The sequence below is a fragment of the Marmota flaviventris genome, chromosome 6, assembly GCF_047511675.1.
Source record: "Marmota flaviventris isolate mMarFla1 chromosome 6, mMarFla1.hap1, whole genome shotgun sequence".
Taxonomy (NCBI): domain Eukaryota; kingdom Metazoa; phylum Chordata; class Mammalia; order Rodentia; family Sciuridae; genus Marmota; species Marmota flaviventris.
In genome coordinates, this window is record NC_092503.1 from 93,287,490 (window position 1) to 93,308,410 (window position 20,921).

At 32.2% G+C, this 20,921-nt stretch overlaps 1 protein-coding gene across 1 annotated transcript in view; it reads left to right on the forward strand.

Annotated features, from left to right (window-relative positions):
• Window positions 1-20,921, forward strand: part of Eys (eyes shut homolog) — a 1,581,889-nt gene that overhangs the window by 515,468 nt on the left and 1,045,500 nt on the right. Inside the window, 3 exon segments of the mRNA XM_071613805.1 lie at window positions 4,504-4,763; window positions 15,189-15,285; window positions 15,482-15,589. Of these exon segments, the coding sequence (XP_071469906.1) occupies window positions 4,504-4,763; window positions 15,189-15,285; window positions 15,482-15,589 (465 nt within the window).

Sequence of the window (20,921 nt, forward strand, 5' to 3'; positions counted from 1 at the left end):
TAAAACAATGTGGTAAGAAATGAATTGCTTAGTAGCATAACCCATATTTTAATTCATTTTTCTGTGTCCTCAAATGTTAGAATTTTAAAGGATAAGAATTCATTTTATTATTTATAGTCTTATTATTTCTTTTTTTACTACATGGTTTGGTTTCAATTTGTTTTTATATGAGTAATGACTGTGAGAAACACTAAGTAAACTAATTATTTTTAAATTCACAAATAAAAAGAGAGCATGTTTATGTTATAAAACATTATTTTTTGGTTTATGGATACATTGGGAATATTAAATTAATATAATTAACCTATGCATTTTCTCATATATTTATCACTTTTTGTGGTGAAAACACTTAATATTTACCCTTCAGCACTTTTCAAGTGTATGATACATTGTTATTAACTATAGTAAGTATGATTCAAAATGATGTTTTGACTTAGTTCTTTTAACTAAAAGTTTCTATCCTTTGACTAACATCACCCCAACCCACACCTGCCCCAACTTCTGGTAAACAATATTCTCCTGACTGCTTTTATGAGTAATTAAGTATTCTTGTTAGAAAATACTATTTAATGAAATATTCTTTTAAATTTCTATTTGTAAATTTATAGCCAAGAAAGCCTATATGTCTTTACCTATAAAACATGTCCAAACATCTTGAAAAATGCTTAGTTACAAAATACCAATAATTATGGGAAGGCAAAAAGAATGATTAATGTTCAAAATAGGTCTCTATGAAGATTCTTGAAGCTAATGAATATTTTAATGAATGTTCTTCTTGCCAATTTTTCAACAATAATATCTGCTTTATAATCCAGTATCAGTTCTAGTCTTTAAACTACTAAAGTTTGAAAAGTTCTTGCTATTTAAAAGGAGTTCAAAGTATTTTGCACAAATTTTTTAAGCATACACTAAATCTATTTTTGAGTGTTTACTACTAGATATCATACACTTGAGAAGTTATGCCAAATGTGTTTTCTTGCTGTATTAATTTTAAGTCCATGAAATCACTGTTTCTAGCTGTGAGTTTGAAAAATTCTACCAGATCACCCTGAATCTTCAAATTACTTCATGATGAAGCCTTAAAACCAGATTGGAACTCTCACATAAAATATGTTTTTCAATCCATCAAGGACTAGTTTCTCTGACCTGTAAAAAAGCAGATTCAAAATATGAACCCTTAGGTTTGATTGTTGCTTACTAGTAGTGCTTTTGTTCCTTGAAACTTTATTTCCTGCAAAATATCCATTCCTGTCCACAGGACTCAGCCTTGGCTTCATAAGTCCTATTGACAAACTGCCAGATGCTTTCCTGGGGTTGATCCTTGTAACAACACCACATGAAGTTTTGGCCACCTGTTATTTGAAAGGATAGAACAAATGCTTAGCACATGTACTAATATTCAATCATTATCGTCTATTCAAAGAAAGTGATTTTAAATTAGTCAGGTTAAAATTATGTATACTTATAAGAAATATAATAAAGAATAATACCTAACTATTTTTGCAGCCTACCTTAGGACCAGTTCTCACAATGTGATAGTGATTACAAATTAAGAAAGTATTAATTCTACAGCTTTTATCCACTCCTGAAATTGTCCTACTATGCTTATTGATCCCTATAATCTGACTAACAGTTATATTTATAGTAATGATATTTAAAATGAATGAACTTATGCTATCTTATTGAAGCTTTAATTTTATTTAGGTTGATAAGACAACAAATAATTCTTTTTAATTCCATGACAGCACCTAATAACCAAAGTAGGTAGCTAGGCAATGTACACATCTCATTTACATAGACAGTGTAGATACAGAGATAGAGATAAAAAGATACAGATATATACTTAAGTATATATATATATATATATACACTTTTTATTTACAATCTCATTTAACCTTTACAACAGTTGTATGAAATTATCAGTTGATTTAAATTTTTCATCATTAGTTCATCAAATGAAAGAATTTAGACATGTCTGTCAAACTCTGACATCAAAGACCTTATACTAATTTACACTAAAACTATTTTCAACTTTTAATATGTACATGATAGTTTAGAGATGTAGATTATCCTTTTACTTGTAGAGACTAGATGCTTAATAGTAGAAACAAGTCATGCAAATGGTTTTGATACAAGTCAGTATAATTGATGAATTTCGTGAAAATCTGTGGCAAGAAACTTGAGGGTAATGTAAAATCATGCAAAAGCATAGTAAGTGAGCGGCCAAATAGTTTCTTCATTTTATTTTTTTTAAAAATATTCCATTTCAGTATTGGTATATAGGAGATAATTCAAGATGTGAATAGTAGCACCACAGAAATTGGGAAAATAAAAAGTAGCCCTATAAATAATTACACTGAGACAACAGGTTAAACCAGGACTGTCCAGGCAAATTAGGATGGATATCCATCATATAATTAGTCCACTTTTTTTTTTTCAAAAGGAAAGTAAAATATCAAGGCATTTTACTCATTCTTAAAGGAAATAATATACCCATAGGCATATTTTCATAGTACAAAAGTATGAATTTTTTCAGTTGTAAAATTTGTCTTGTGTGAACATATTTTTCAAAGAAAGTTAAATTTACAAGGCAGAAATTACTGGGCACTGTGGCACTTGCCTACAAATGGAGCTATTTGGGAGGCTAAGGCAAGAGGATTGTTTGAACCCAGGAGTTGGAGACCAGCCTGGACAACAGAGTGAGATGCCATCTCAAAAAAAAAAAAATGAAAATTATACAGTGTTGTTTACTTTCCACACACTACCAATTCAAAAAATTAGGTTGCTGCAGTCTGGCTGCAGCAAAATAACGGGGGGGGGGGGGGGGGGGGACAGGAATAACTTGTGTACGTTGATACAGCAGGAGTAGGAGCCGTTTATTGCAGGACAGGAGCAGTATTTATACATTCCACACAGCTTATCTAATTAACATAAACTAGATACATCAGTCAACCAATCAGGAATCTCCACACTTAATGGCTCAGTTTTGTTACTTCTCAAACCACTCCCTCTGGCATTTTGCCAAGCACCATCCAGACTTGTTTACGAACTCTAACATTCTCCTGGCAAAATGCCAGGTGTTATTTTGACTTGTTTACAGACTCTAACATTGCTGCAGCCGGACTGCGGCATTAGGTGTAAAATCTAATACACTTAATGAACTAGTGAGCATTAACTTTTATCATTTTAGTTTATTTCAATGGCTGTTATATCTACTTAAGGGTTCAATTTCAGATGCTGGTATAAACCATTCATGCAATTATCTCCTTTCACTGTTTTTTTCACTTTCATCATTTATTGATGCAAAAGGGTCATAATATTTCTGGTGCTTTGAAAAAGTTAAATTTGGTGATTCCCTTCCCTTCCTTCCTTCTTTCCTTTCTTCCTTCCATCTTCTTTCCTTCCTACCTTTCTTTCCTTCCCTCATCTTTTAAGCACAATGTTTCTTATCAATTAAGCCAGAGAGTTAGTTTCAGCTTCCCGGTATTCCTTATGACTTATACAACAATACAAATTTGTCAATAATGAATTTTTTTTTCTCTGAAAAAGATCTTTAGATGTCTCCTCTGCCTCTTTTCATGATTTATTACTTGCCTGAATTGTACAGTTACTCAAGAAGGCAATTCTACATTTCTCACAAATTGATTCAACTTCTATCTCTGAATGCAAGTACAGTTTGTGATTGACTTCCACTTAACTAGTTGGTGAACAATCTAAGCATCTATTCTCCATCTGTTGGTTTCATTACAGCATATTCATTCACCTTATGTGAATAATATTTCATGTGAAAAACCTTCTCTGCGCTGTTAGAATCATCTTGCTCTTAGGAGCAGAACTAGGCTAGTTTGATGAAAGGTGATTGGCATTTGAAGACTAAGGTACATATTGGGTGGTTGAGGGGTAGACTGAGTCAGTAAGATGCAGACAAGATCCAAATGCTTTTATTTTTAATTATTTACTTTCTATTCAGTTTTTCACATTATTCCAGTACCAGTTGGGAAAATATTTTTAAAAATATGTCAAATATTTCAGTGAGTAAGCCAATAAAAAATTGAAACCAAACATAGATGTTTAAAGGAGAACTTTATTAAGAGTTCTGGTGATTACAAGAATCACATATTGCTAAGGACATTGAATTCATTTCAGGCTTATAAAAAGTGATCTTATCTGTAAAAAAAAATATATTTTACATTAACGAAATGGTGGGGAAAATGTGCTCAATTGGTAATTCAGCTCAATAATCATAATCTGATATATTTCAGATGCCTATGTTAGAAATTTAACTAAATGCATCTTAAATCTTATTTCAGTCAATATAGTCACTTTGATAGTAAAATACACTAAAATGTTCCAGGAAAATTAGGTAAACAATGTTTCTCAACTATGTATAATTTATTAATCCTGTTATAAGTTTAAAATACCACATAGTTTGGTGCAACACAATAAGTGCATGAGATAAACTTGAAAAAATACCATTAACATTTCCTGAAATTTTTATTTCAGCTGTGAATGTGCACCTGGATGGACCGGACAAAACTGTAGTGAAGAAATAAATGAATGTGATTCTGACCCATGCATGAATGGAGCTCTCTGTCATGAATCTACCATCCCTGGGCAATTTGTATGCCTGTGCCCACCCTTTTATACTGGACAATTTTGCCATCAGCACTCTAACCCCTGTGATCTACTCAATGAGCCTTGCAGAAACAATGCAACATGCCTGACTTCAGCAGATGGAAGTCATCATTGCCTTTGTAGAGAAGGTAAAACTTATGTATGTCTTAATGTTTATTTACTCATGCATTGTTCCTATGGAATAATGGCTGGTTAAGAATGGGTGAGAAGAAACCTATAAGATATTTACTTTTCAGTGTTAGAGGTTAATCTGGAGTGTTTGGACAAAAGAATAAATAATTATTGCCCTTATCTTTAAGGAAGAGTTCCTTGGGGAATAGGTTGAGCATATGACTCAAAATTAGAACTAAAATTCAAGCATTAAAAACATATTGTAAAATATATATCTAAAAATTTAACCCATATAACATTGGGAAAAGAGAGTAATGCTTTTTTTGTGGGGGGAACAAGGGATTGAACTCAGAGGCACTCCACTGCTGAGCCACATCTCTAGCCCTATTTTATATTTTATTTAGAGATGGGGTCTCACTGAGTTGCTTAGTGCCTCCCTAAATTGCTGGGGCTAGCATTGAACTTGCAATCCTCCTGCCTCAGCCTCCTGAACCTCGGGGATTACAGCCATGGTGCACAGCCAGAGATTAATGCTTTTTAACTCTTTCTTTTTTCCCATCCTTTCCTTCCTTCCTTCCTTTCTTTACTTTGTCTCTTTCAGGAATTATCTCTCCTTTGGTAACAACCTCTCTTTCCTGAAGAGTCTTATACTATTCTTGACAATAACAATTAGTTAAAGGTAGGAGTAAGCCCAAGATAGAATAATCAAATGATTCCATGTGACATTTGTTCTGAAGTTATCTAAAATTATCAGGTCTTCATGCTTTGATTGCTTATGTGCCATCATGTGATTTTGGTGATCATTTTGTTCCATTAAAAAGATCCTATGTAAGGAAATATGAGTAGATCAAGGGGTTTTATTTGAGTTCCTGAATTAAGCCATACAGAAGACTGATACTCCAGAGTTATTACCATCTTCACTAGGAACACTTTAGCAAAACACAAGCTCATGGAAGGTTTGCAGAGTAACTGGAGTATGTCATTAGCAAATGCAAAAACTATATTCCATTTAGCAGTTTATAACTATAATCTATTTTCTATTGTTTACCTATGAGTTCATCTCTCTTTCCCTATTACTGAGTCTTAATGGGGTCCCTTCAAGATAAAGGCAATTAATTATTTAGCATTCTGTTTTTAAAAAGCCAGATTAGACTATAACAGTGAATGAAATATCTTATTCAACACTTTTTCCCATTTGTTTTGAAAAACCTTTGAGATCTTCTTTAAGATATAGGTAATCAATTTTAAGAATATCAGGGCAAGTCCTTGGAACTTTGTACATGACAGAAGTTTTGGGGCCCTATGAGGAACTGGATTTAGAAACTGAAAAACTATCAATAATGTTTTTTTTTTTTTTTTTTTTTGTTAGCTGGTTGATTTTGTTTAGTTGTTGTTATTGTTTTGCTATCTAGTATTGAACTCAGGGGCACTGGACCATGGAGCCATATCCCCAACCCTATTTGTTATGTCATTTTTTTTTTTTAGAGACAGGGTCTCACTGAGTTGTTTAGCACCTCACTTTTGTTGAATAGGGCTTTGAATTCCTGATCCTCCTGCCTCAGCCTCTGGAGCTGCTAGTATTACAAGCCAGCGCCACCCTGTGGGCTTGATTTTATTTTTAATGACAAAGGCTTTTTAGAGTACACAAAAAATTATTTTTCAGCAATGAGACAGAAACAGCAAGATAGAGGAGAACAAATATAAAGGAAACATTTAATTTTACAGAAAACCTCTGTAATTATGAAGCACATAATTAAAATAAATAATTTTCCTCTTAAAGACAAAAAGTAAAAAATTTTGAGAAAGTTTTCAATATTAATGAAAGAGCTAATTTACTGGGGAGGATTTTTCTATGTTACTTTATCCATTTTACTTACTTTCTCAGAATAGAAATATTAGATAAATATTTATTGAGGAAGGACGTTATAATTACTCATCTTATTTTCCCAAATCCTAATAGTTTGATCACTAATTTGAAATTTATAAATACAGCTAATATTTTATACAATAAGGTTCATTTACTGCTCTTGGGTGAGGGAAAAATAAGTTCTGAGATATCATGAAAACTTGTATCAAATTAGCAATAATACCTCCCATTCACCTGAGGAATCACAGAGATATCTTGAGGTAAATTAGATTTAACTATTTTAAGAAGTAAAATCAGCTCTTCCTTGAGATTTCATACCAAGAATTCCAAGGAAATATGACTAGGTTAGTAAATTCTTTGGACTGAGTGAGTTTCTCTAAATCAGTCCTAACTGCTCTAATAATGCCTATTTAATATTGCCATTAGTGAGTAAGAATAGATAATGGTCAGGCAGTGGGCCCCAACTAGGGTCTGATTCAAACGCAGAGGCCACACCCAGAGACTAACTAGTAGAGATATTAATTGGCACCATCAAGGTGAATTTCAAAGGTAAAAGTCTTTGAGGCTCACCTGTGGGAACATTTCAGCCAACTCCTTTTTTCTAGAGAGGCTAAAAAATGGAAGTTGAAAGTGAATCCAGATCAGACTCAAAGAAAAGATTAAAATTCAGTATAAAAGACACAGTCAATACTTTTTCAATGCCTGTTTAACAGATTTTTCTCCACGCTCTACCCCAAACCATATAAGCACCTAAGCAAGCACATCTAAAGGGTTTTTTCTACTATCTGGCCCCCTCCCATATCTCAAGGTTCCAATCTCTTCTCACCTAAATGAATCTTATTCCACTTACTCTTACCTTTCATTTTTGTCAATGGATTTTATTCTTCAAATTTGCGAGACAAGAACTCAGAAGGAAATTTGGTAAAATAGGGAATCTAGTGTCATCTAAAAACACCAGTTTCATTAGTAATTCAAACTCTGGAATAGATCAAAACTAAAGACTCACATTGCTTTAAAAAGTATAACCTTAGAAAACTAAAATGAGAAGTTATGCAATGAGTTGCTTTTATAGGTTTTATTTAAGATTAAATAAGTTTACCTGAAAGCTATCATTAAAGATATAGGTTTTCTTAAGGAAAGGGTCAAATTCCATTTTAACAGGTATCAAAATTAAAAGTATAAGGAAATGTCGGGAACTGCCACATAGAAACCGAGGGCCCCTTAGCCCTGAGTGATGAGAATGTGGAGATGTGGCAAGCCAGCCATGGACTGTGTGTGTGTCAACTATGAGCACTGAACACACAGGGTGGACTGAACAGACATTGCCCCTCTGTTTGGGCAGGCAACTTAAGGGTCTTTTCCCTTGCTCTGCCTATGATCCCCACACAGCACATGAGATGGGCATGCCTTCCTAGATGTCAATCAACTTGCTGACAGCAAAAACATCAGAAAGCTAGACTCAATCCCCTGAAACCTGACCCCTTGCCACATTTGAATGCCTTCTACCCAATAAAAGGGTTCAGCATGTTCTCCTCACTCTCTTTCTTGCCTGCCTTGTCCCCCTTGTGGGAGCTGCAACTTAGGAGCTGTCATTGAACCCAAAGAAAAGGCACTTTCTGTGTATATGTCTTTATCTATTCCCCAAATTCACTTGAAGTTACCCTGATCAGTTTAGTTGTGAGACATAACAAGGAAACATAAGACAACATCTTCTACAGATATGGGATATGGAAGCCCTATTGGATCTTTTTGCAAATTGTTGTGTCAGCTGATAAAAAAAAATGGCAGGACATTAAAAACAAAACAAAACAAAACAAAACTGAAACTTAAGGGTTCCAAGGGTCTATCATCATTTAAGTATGAACATACATAAAATTCTAGATCTAGAGTAATTATGTAACTACATGTAGATAACTGTAAATGGCATTCTGATACACCCTGAAAAACCACCAAGTAGAAGTCCTTTGAATTTATGACAAACTTACTCCTCAGGAGGTAAACTATTTTGGTTAGTTTGACAGAAAGTTATAGTGCAAATAATCTAATTTATTTTCATGCAACATGAGAATCTTAAAAAATTTATGATAATAAAAATACCAAAACTGTTGTGATCATGTTTTGCTAGAGAAAGTCAGGACAATGCTTCTATCTTTTGATTAGAACTAAGTTGAGTTAATTTGATTTGTATGCATAATGAGTATTTTGTAGCAGAAAATAGGTAGGCAAAGAAGCAAGCAGAAGTAATAACTTAATACAGGTTTGTTTTATATAGTATGTTATTTGTATGAAGAAATATCTGTGATTGAAAAGAATCAGTTTTTTATTAACTAAAATATAGCACATACAACAGTAAATACAATTATGTAAGATTCCTAGAAACAAATGGGATTTGACACCCTAATAGTGTTAGTTTTGGTTATTTAGTGTGCAATCAATTTATGCTACTAAAAATTTATTTTATAGTACACAAAATTTATTTTTATTTTCAAAAGTATTATCTACATATCACATACATCAGTCTTGTAATTACTTGCTGGTAGCATACTGGAAATCTAAAAATGTTATCCTTTATTAACTGACTCAACAAATATCGTGGTCTCTTATGACATGTAAATTCTTGAGAAAGGTTCTAGAGAAATTAAACATGGCAAAGACATATCCTCAAGAAATGTAAATTTTAAGGGCGAGATATACAAATTAACCAACCTGAAAGTCCAATACAGTAAGAGGTTCTGAAATTGTGGCAGGAAAATACACAAGGATGATTTGTGGATGAGTACTCAGCTTTCTTGTTCAGTGTGAAAAACTCTGAGTTGTGTAGTTTCTATGATTTAAATGTGTTCCCAGAATTATCTATGTTAGAAACTGAGTCCCCAGTGCAACAGTACTGAGATATGGTTGGGTTCCAAAGGTTCTACCTTCAAGAGTGGATTAATGTTACTTCCACAGAAATGGATGAGCTATTGCAGGAGTGGGTTTCTGAAGGAGGATTGGATTTAAAATTCTTCCCTCTCTCTTTTTTTCTTTTTCTTTTTCTTTCTTTCTTTTTTTTTTTTTGTTTGTTTGTTTGTTTTTCTCTCTCTTGCCTGCATGTACGAAATATCCTTTAGTTTTTCTGCCTTCTGATGTAGGTTAATGCAGCAAGAAGGACCTAGTGATATGCAAGTCTTTCCAACTTTCAGAACTATAAGAAATACATCTGTTATTTATACATTATCCAGTTTCAAGTATTCTGTTACAGCACCACAGAAAGGCCTAAGGTAGTTCTAGATGATTTCTAAATCATTCTCCAGCAAGCAAAACCTCAACAATGACACGTTGCCCATTTCAATGACATGCTCATTAAGCACTCCTCCTTTCTCTGTTTTATTCATCACTCCCTTGTAATAATTCCAGGAATTGTCTCTAAAATAGACAACTTGTATGCATATTATTATTTCTGATTCTTCTTTTGAAAGAACCCAAGCTAAGGTATATAGCAAACACCATCCCTTTGGCAGAAATATTGATTTAGGTCTGATCATGTGATTAGAATATTAACACTCTGAAATTTTCCTTAGAATTGATGCTGAGAGTAGGGTCTTTCTACTTCTGAGATAATTTTTAAGTTGGTGCAGTCAACTGCCATGTTGCCTGTATGCAGACATCTGTATGGAAGTAGCACTATTTGAAAAGAAGGAATTCTAGTGGTTCCTATAACTTTTCTTTTCTTTCCTTTCCTTTCTTTTCCCTTCCTTCCTTCCTTCCTTCCTTCCTTCCTTCCTTCCTTCCTTCCTTCCTTCCTTCCTTCCTTCCTTCCTTCCTTCTTTCTTTCTTTCTTTCTTTCTTTCTTTCTTTCTTTCTTTCTTTCTTTCTTTCTTATCAATTCTGTGAATACTCAGATATCCCTCCCAGCTAAGCTGCCAATAAATCTATAGCCTGTCTAAAGATAGCATTTTCTTTACATCATAAATAGCCAAAAGAGTAATAGCTAACATATACAGTGAATGGAAAAGTGAAATGAGAGAAGATAAATAAATTGGGTTCAAATTCAAGTGTTAGGCAAAAAAATTAAAAAAAAATGTAAAATCCACATGAGGATTAGGGGAATAAAGATGACTTTAGATAAAACATGTGAATGTGTTCTATAGTGCAAGTATGTATGTGTATACAGTTAAACATTTAAAATAATTCTATTTTTGAAATATATTTGTTTTCTAATATTCTTTTATGAATGATAATTTGTTTATTTTGAATTTTATCTCAGTTTATAAGCAAAACCATCACATTTATTTTCAAAAATTAGTTACTTTGGTAAATAACAGCATTTACATTAAAATATTTTAAGTAAAACAACAAACTTAAAAAAACTGACTTGTTAAGAAAGAATTCAGTGTTTTTGTTTTTATAAAATCTTAAAATCTGGCTAAATTAGATTTTTAATTAAGAAATAAATAATATTTTTGAAAATAATTTTATCATCCTTAGTTTTACATTTAAATATGTGATATTTAACCACCTTATTGGAATACATATCGTGATATACTCTTGTGTAAGGATTCTGGCTGTGGAAAAACACAAGGCAGGGTTCCTCTGGTGAGCAAACTGCCAAGGGGTAACAGGAACCCTGTTTTCCATACTTGGAATATTCTGAAGTTTCTCCCAGCAATTAGTAAGATAACTAATACATGTGCAATGCCTACCTGCTATGGTAATGTCCTTTGTGAGGAGGCTCTGTACTAGATAGAGTCTATCAACCTCGACCTTGATTTCAGATACTCAGCTTCTGGGTATTTACTAAGCCTTTTACTTCCTTTATTCTGGGAATAAAGGAACTCTCTTGTTAGACAACCACAGTGTTTCACTGAGCCCAAATCTGTCTACATAACAGTAACTTTATACAATGAACTTTCTTGAGATCTACACAAAGCTCCTAACATTGCAGAATGCAACTTAGTATGTAACTGAGAAATAGGCTGCATAATGTTGCTAAGTCTATAACCTGAGTAGTAGTAACAATGAACAATAGGTACTAATGATGCCAATGACCTAAAGTAACCTATTGAAATAAATAAATCTAGCAGCTCAGGAGAGCAGCTTTTGCTGTGCCTCTGCACCTTGCTTCTGTCTGCTTTTCCTTTCCTTACACTCTTGTTTTCTCCATTTATTTTCATTTTAAATTACTCCAACTTGTATCACATCTAAAGTGAGAATCGTTAAAACTGTAGTCCACAATGATAAAATGCTTCTTTACAACCTTTAATGCAAATCTCCTTTGATAATGTACTTCTTCAATACCATCTCTTCTATATAATCCAATTCAAAAGCCTGAATTTTTTAGAAAGACTATATTAAATAGTTTCTTAAATGATATGTGTAATCTGAATTGGTGTAGATCCTAGATTTTACTAGTAACCTTACTAACTAATTTCCCATGTTTTGAAGGAGTTGGAAAGTATAAAAACATTGTTATTGCAGTTGTTATATTGGTATTGGGCTACATTTATAACCCTTTTTGACGTTTTATTTTGAGATAGGGTCTCAGTAAATTTTAGAGGCTGGCCTTGAACTTGTGATCTTCAACTTCTAAGTCACTGAGATCATAGGTGTGTGTGCCAGCATACCAGATAAAATAGTATTACGTATTAACCATTCATTTTCATTTACTATAGAAAAACACAGGTATGATGTTAAAGAAAAAAAATGAAGAAAATACCCATTTGCTCCTCGGAGAATGCCTTTCTTTTTGTAAACAACAAGAACCTTACTATAGTTGGGAGATAGTTGTGCACGCCTGTAATCCTAGTGGCACCAGAGGCTGAGACAGGAGGATCCAGATTTCAAAGCCAGCCTCAGCAATAACAAATTACTAAGCAACTCAGTGAGACCTGTCTCTCAATAAAGTACAAAATGGGACTGGGGATGTAGCTCAGTGGTTCAGTGCCCCTGGGTTCAATCCCCAATACCTCCACACACACCAAAAAAAAAAAAAAAAAAAAAAAAAAAAAAAAAAAATTAAAAATAAATAAATAAATAAATAATTCACTGTACTTTCTATTTGGAGAGCCTTTTATCTCTAACTGCATATATTCAAAACAAGTACTCCTCTCACAAGCAAATTTAAACTTTAATACTATGGACTATTAAATGTTTAGTTTTAGACTAAGTATGTACAAATCTCATGTCTTTAAAGTCTCTAAAAAGTGAGCTTCCTTAGTAAAATTTTGGCTCATTTTGAATGCTGTCCATATTTACATTATGTTTTTTCCAAATGTCTACTGCATTTCAGCAATCTCATTTTCTCCAGCACATTGACATGTTACAAAACTCTATCTAACAAGACTCTATCTAAGAAATGTCAAGCTTAATGAATAAGGCAAAATCATAGAAAACAGGTTATCCTGTAAGCTATTCTTGACTCAGGTTCTGAGTGTTCTGATTCATCAGCCTTATTGAGATCTAAAGGATTACTGATGTTTCTTAGTCAGCCAGTGCCTCTGAGCTCCAGTGCCAAAACAAACAAACAAACAAAAACAACAACTAATCTTGCTGAAAAGAGGGATGCTAAAATGCATCCAACTTTGTAAATCTTAAACATGTAAAAAAAAATTTCAACTACAATAAAATACTTAAAGACTTGAACACCCTCAGAAAATATAAGGACTTTATATCTACTATGACATTTACAACTTAGATATAAAAAACAGGAATGGTGACTGCAGAATGGTGAAGTTGTATCAATAATAACTTGCTCACTTAAAAGAGGAGAAACATGTTAACTAGGAAAATTTCATGTCAATTTTATTTTGACACTAAAGATACAAAATCTAGCATATTAATGAATTATAAGCCCATAACTTCAGAAGTTAACATAAAGGCTCTGAAAGTGAAGAAAAGTTGCCCTGAAGGCTACGTAGTCCCATAAATACTCCAGTTCTTCTATAATTAGTGCTTCTTGAAGCATCTTCATTCTACCTTTCTACTTTTAACCTTCATCTTCTTTACAGTTCAAGTAAATTTCCTTTAGATATCATTGAGTTGCTTCTTGTATTTTATTTAATCTCTCTTTACCTTTTTGTTAGTGTTTATAAATTATATTTAATGTGATTATTGATATGTGTAGCTTTAAGTTAGCCATCTTGCCGTTTGTGTTCTATTTGCTGTATCTGTACTGAATTTCTTTTACTCCTTTTGTTTTCTTTTAAATAATTAATTTTTAATTTTCCATATTATGTTCTCTGTAAAGAGGCAGCCAGATTTTACAAGATGCCATACCATCCTCCCTGACCAACTCCAATGGGAGAAAGGTTTAGAGTTTTATCTGATGATATACACCACAGAGGAAGAGAATGACCATGACTTGTGATGTGTTTGTGAAAAGAGAAAGCAGGTCTATTCCATGTTCCACAGGAAAATCTGAGAAAATACGGAGGGCAATTTTCCCAGCAGTAGATGCTGATGCTGTTGTGTCAGGATATAGAGGGAGTGATCAAGGAAGTTGTGCTGTATCATCCACACACAAACATTACTGATGATCTAAAGCTTTGAACATGGAGAGGTAGTTGTGATGGAAACAGAAGCTATATGAGAAGAAATAAGAACGAGAGCTATGAGAGGAAAGCAGTCACTCACTGGTAACTAGACCACATTCTCCTTCCGATACATCTCAGTTTAAACCCTAGTCTATGTATATGAGAGCAATAGTTTCCTCAAAGTAACTTGAGTGACCCTATGTTTCTCAAACTAAATGAACCCCAATGAATATTGACATTTATGTTACCACAATTATTCAGTCCTAGTTTTATCAATGGAAAAGCAAGAGAAAGGAAAATCATTTTGTTCCATATATTTTTAAAATAACAATAGAAAAAAGTACTAAAAATCATTAGACTAAGTATATATTTTGTTACTAAATGACCATGGAAATAATTGTTTAAATGGTCATTATGAATAATAAAATATTTAATTATAGTTTTAAAAGGGATGAGTTATGGACATTTTTTCAGATATGGATGTATTGCTATCATTATAATTGCCTCTCTTATTGGTCTACATAACTTTCTTTCACTTTTATTTTTTAATATAACTGGCAAGTGTTTAAATGGATGACTGATTATGCAGCTATGAATCACAATAATTTGTTTTCTTTGAATCACTTGGATGTGAAAGGCAATTAAATAATTTGCCACATCTGCTAACTGTCTTGAATAAATTTGATCATTGAAGCTCAATTTTACTTGAAGATTGGTCATCAAATTAATTCATTTGCTTTCCAGATCATTTCAGTCCTTCTTGTTCAAACATTTAAATACCTTATAAAACAATAGCAATATTTGCCACGACTGTACATTTCCAGGAGATTAAGTAGAGCATCGTCTTTTGATTCTTCTGTTTGATCTCATTAATATATACAGTGGTGTAATTTTATTCACATACTATTTTGATAGTTGTATAAGAAGTCTGAAATAAAGTTGTTTCTTCTACTTCTTTTAAATTTCCATCAGAACATATTGCCTGGATTCCTGTTCACAGATTCTGAAGCTTCACATTCTATTGCAACAATTGCTCATCCACACCCACTTCATCTCTCCTTTAGGATTTGAAGGTGAACAGTGTGAAATTGATAAGAATGAGTGTCTCTCTCTTCCCTGCCAGAATTATGGTGACTGTGAAGATGAGATAAACAATTTCAGGTGAGAAAAACAAACAAAAACCTAGATGTCTGTTTATGTGTCTGAATATATCAGGATAAATGTTTAGAATTTCAACTAACAAATTAAGCAACACATGTGACTACTAAAAAGTAGCTATGCTACAATCAGTTGAAGTTTTTAATTCTTTATATTTATACTAATACAGTTACTACTCTTTTTTTGTGTTGTTTTAAAGATGTGTTTGCAGACCCGGGTTTTCTGGACCTCTATGTGAAACAGAAATTAATGAGTGCTCCTCTAAGCCTTGCAAAAATAATGGAACATGTGTGGATCTTGAAAACAGGTTAGAAACTACTTTTCATTAAATCAATGATTGCAAGTGTGCAATTTAACAAATAATAAAGTGAGTGCACATATACCCATTATGCAACTTAGGAAGCTGAACTTTACTGATACATTTGTGCTTATCCCTAAGTACAACCTCCTCCATCCTACCCAATTAATTATATTGAGTAACCTGAATTTATGTTTATCATTTTCCCTGTAATTTACTGTGTTAATTATTTGTCTGTAATCTTTTAAATTTTTTCTTTCATGTACATATTCACATATGTGAAATAATTTTCTCCAGTCTTGTGAAAAATATTTTTCAATGAAAAGTTTTATATAATGTCTGTTGCTCATTTTCAAGTTTTATAGAATATTTCATATATGCCAGCAATGTTTTTAGCATTCTACTGGTCATAAATAATTGGATTATTTATTTTTTGTCTTATCAATGATTATAATAATTAGATTATATATAAGGTTTTCAACTATTTCTCCAAATGTACCAGCCATAGTGTTATTCGTAGTTACATCAATTGAAACGGAATCATTGATCCTTGGTGTTGACATTTCTATCTCTGGTAATTATGTTTATTTTTTCTATATAATTTTGAAAATGGAATATTAACACTCTCTAGAACATTGAATAATCTAGTCATTAACATTGTCTGAATGTTTCAGTTGGTATCTTGGACCACATCACACATTCTCACTCATTACTGGAGTTAAAGAGGTTATCTTATACAAGTAGAGAGTAGAAGAGTGGCCAATAGAAGATGAGAAAGGCAGGAGGGAAGAAGGATATAAGTTAGATGACAGGAGAATTAGTTCAAGTATTCTATAGTACAATAAGGGAACACATTCCACAACAAATATCTGTATGTTTCCAAATACCTAAAAAAATCCAAGTAATCCTAACATATAGAAATGAAAATATTTGAGAAAACAGAAATTCTAATTACCCTGACTTAATTATTACATGTTGTATATGTGTGCTGAGTTATTATAGTGTACCCCAGAAATATGTATGAATACTATTTGTTAGTTTAAAAATTTTAGAAGGACTCTAATACAATTAAAACAAGCAAAATAAACTATGCATCTCATTGCATATTCAGTATTTTCTTAGATTAATATTAAATTTGATGGGTTTTGCCATATACAAATTTTCAAATTACTATATTTCTTATATTTTATATATTAAGATATGTCTATATTCATTAAAAATTAAAATATGCAAGCCATAATATTTACAGCATGTCTTAAGCATGAAAAGCCTAAACACAAACGTTTAAAATATTATTTGAAGGATTATTTACATTTAAGTTCAAAAAATTTAACCTAAGAATATCTATCCATTTGCAAAGATAGATTAATTGAATTCTAAAACATACTTATTAATATAAAGTACTGTGAATGAGAAATGCAGAGAAGAGTAGTAGAATAGTATCATAAAGGAAAAATATTAAATGCTTTAAGATTTATTATGAATTTCAAAATTTGAACTACTTTTTTTTTTTTTCAAAATTTGAACTGCTTTAACAAAAGCTAAAATTTCTTATCAGAAAGTTTCATGAGTGAGCTGGTTGGGGTGGTGCACGCCTGTAATCCCAGCGGCTTGGGAGGTTGAGGCAGGAGGATTGTGAGTTCAAAGTCAGTCTCAGCAAAAGCAAGGCGCTAAGCAACTCAGTGAGACCCTGTCTCTAAATAAAATACAAAATAGGGCTGGGAATGTGGCTTCCTGGTCGAGTGCCCCTGAGTTCAATCCCTGGTACCAAAAAAATAAATAAATAAATTGAAAAAAAGAAAGTTTCATGAGTGATATTCTATAGTTTTTTTTTACAATATTTAGTAAAATTATATATTAAAATAAACATAGATTAAATTTATGGCAAACAGATTTTTAAATAAAAATTCTTTAAAAAAAATCTATGCTACATCTTGGCTCTTGTAATATTTAATCTGTGTAGTGATTATATTTTTAATAACTCAGCTTTCTAGAAATATAAGAATAATTCTTCTACTTATTAATTCTTCAAATAATATAAAAGAATGATGTACATAAAATGTAAACATAAGATAATTTTAGGACTTAAACATCCAAGTGATTATCTTCTATTTTGCTCTATGTAATCTTTTATTGTGGCAATATCATTTCAGGTAAGTCATATTTACTCTTCCTTATCTCTACTTTATGCATTGGATTTTCCTCAATATTCATCTGTTCAAATGCATCTCAGTAACTAGAAAAGTATTTTGAAAAGATATCTGAAAGCATACAAAAGTATGTTTGAAAAAACATGTTTATCCAATTAAAAATAAAATAAAGATTTTACATACTTTGACATTAGGTTTAAGTTTGATTCTCCTAAAATTTTTGAAGCAAAAGTCATGCATTTGAGTTAGAATTTTAATTTCATCAAAAATAAATATTTCATCATCTCAATTGTTTTCTTGGAATGTAGGATGTTTTATATATGTGTATTTAAGTTGTTAAAATTGTGTTTCTAAAAAGAAAAAAAATGTTTTAGGAACCTATAATGTAAAATGAAATAATTATTACAAATTTGAATCACTTAAGACATTAACAAAAATGAAGATTCACTTTTATTTTTCCTTTAACCTCAAATGGTATGTGAAGCATAAAGGGAGCCTCAGCAGGTATTAATGAAAGCAAAACTATGCCAAAACTGGATGGATTGTCCATGTTAGCCAGTAGGAGAGATTTGGTGAGAAGCCATCAGACATACTCTATGCACTTTTATTCATTATTATTTTAAAGGGCCGGGTTAACAGGCATGGTAGAATGCTGCAAACGTTCAGTCTTGTGCTTGCCTCCCTTATTACCAAAGAGTAGAAAGAGAGTAGATCATAAAAGAAGGGGGAAGGAGACAGGAAACCTGTATTTTACTTCTTCTGGGAAAGACTAGACCCAGAAATTCAAGGTAAATGCTGTTCTGCAGTAAATATTTCCTTCTCAAAATATATGCCCTCACGTTGTATATCATGGTGGGAGATGAGAATAGAGTCAGTTAAATATTTCCTGTAAACTATGTGTTTTATTGGGATTGCTGCCAATAATGGGTCTGTGGATTTTTGTTTGTTAAGCTTTATAAAATTTTAGATGATATTCAGAAATCTTTAAAATTGACCCTAGAATCCTGAGAGTATTTGGAACCACTAATAAAAGAGCAGGCATACTCCACACTTCAGTTGAACAGTCATCTGTACATTATCAATCTTTAATTATGCTTGGAACTTACTTTTTTTGAAAAATGAAGTGCATTTAAGCAGTGCTAAAGAGTTTCAGACTGAAAAAGTGGTTTAGAAAATAGGAGAGATTAGTAATGGTCTTGACCAAAACTGAAAAGACGAAAGAACATACTGAAGTTGAAGTGATGCATTCTTGGATAAAATGATTATTATGATTCATAAACATAAAAAATCCTTTGCATAGTTGTCTGTATACTGACAACTAAGGTTTGTAAATTTGCAGTGTGTGTGTGTGTTTGCACATGCATGTGTATATTCTAAAATCAACTTTAAAAACAAAAGCCAAGCTGGGTGCAGTGGTACACACCTGTAATCTCAGTGGCTCCTGGGCCTTAGGAAGAAGTATTGTGAATTCACAGCCAGCCTCAGCAGCCCAGAGAGGCCTTAAGCGACTTAGCGGGACCCTGTCTCAAAATTAAATATAGAAAATGTTGGAGATGTGGCTCAGAGGTTAAGCAACTCTGGGTTCAATTTGCCATACAAAATAAATGTATAAATAAAACAGAAGCAAAAATTAAAGCATAATTTTCAGAATGGCTCATTTTTACATTAATTTAGGTATATTAGAAGAAAGGATATGTAGGCAAATAATAACATTTAGTAAAAACTATAAACATAACCAAAAGGTTATGAATATGAAGGAAATTCGAATTGAAAAGTGAATGAAAAAGAATTCTGGGCAGCTGAGAGAATAAAAATCTCTTTATACATACTTTAAAAATCTATTCAGATAAAAACTAAAACTAAACTATTATATATTTCAGCATATGTAGCTATATGTATCCATACATATGAAAATACACATATCAAATATCTTCGTTTCTAAATAATATTACACACTTAAATAAGCCAGGAATTCCTTAACAAATGGCTCATCTAGAATTAGGACCAGGAATGTATTAAAACAAACCTGGAATATTTATGTTAGAAAGAGTGTCACAGAATGATGGAAATGTGTCAAAAGGAAAGAGAAACCACTTGATGAGGATACCAATATTCATATCCCAAACAAATTCATCATGAAATAAATTATGGTAGTTATATATTTGATGCATTGAAAGAATGGAAATCTGTGAGTCTGTATAGATATGCCTACGCTGATTTAATGTGTGAATGCAGGAAAAGGAAAAGATGGTTCCAAGAGTAAAATGTCAAGTAACAAAAGAAGAACAAATGATGGGCTAGAAAAACATCATTTGGCGACAGCATAGAGGTCATTGACTCAGTTGAGAAAGATGAAAGGAGAGCAGCTCCTGTTTTTAAGTTGATTCATAGCTGCAGTTTTATGGTATTCATAAGCCCCAGAGAAACATTTCAAAATCCACAGAAGAGAAAACAGGATACAAAAAGTCAAGGGATTTTATTATTTTCTTATTTTTCAAAATGAAAGGGGGGAATTTTGTAAGTGAACAAAATATTTTGATAAAACAAGTCATGATCATCATAAGTCTATCATTGAGGTGCTGGGACTAGGGCTCAGTGGTAGCGCACTTGCCTGGCATTTGCGAGGCACTGGGTTCGATTCTCAGCACCATGTATAAATAAATAAAATAAAGGTCTATCAACAACCAATTTTTTTAAAAAAAAATAAGTCTATCATTGAGAAAATATATATTCCTAATTTTTTTCCTAATATTCAATATTCCACCTAGAGAGTAGATTTCAGAACTTCTGGAGATGTAGAATTATCAAAAGTTTATACAGGGGATGCAGACACTGAAATAAAAACCATTGTTTTGTAGTAATGTGACATTTTTAAATTTATCAATATACAAAACAAATCATTTTTTAAGATGCCTTTCACTTGTTACTGCTGAGACTTCTATGAATAATTCCTGAGAATTATTCCTGAGAATTACTCTGAGATTCACTAGAATCATCCTAATTCACTGATAACACATACTAGCAATCAAATCCTAACAAGCATACTTTCAGCTTAGTAAGCCATTTAATAGATTCATTAAATCATCTCACACTAGATAGTGATATATTAGCAAGGAGAAGACTTTTCATTGTTTGAACATAAATTCAAGGATTCATAGTATTTGAATTAGTGATTACATCCATTCCTTAAC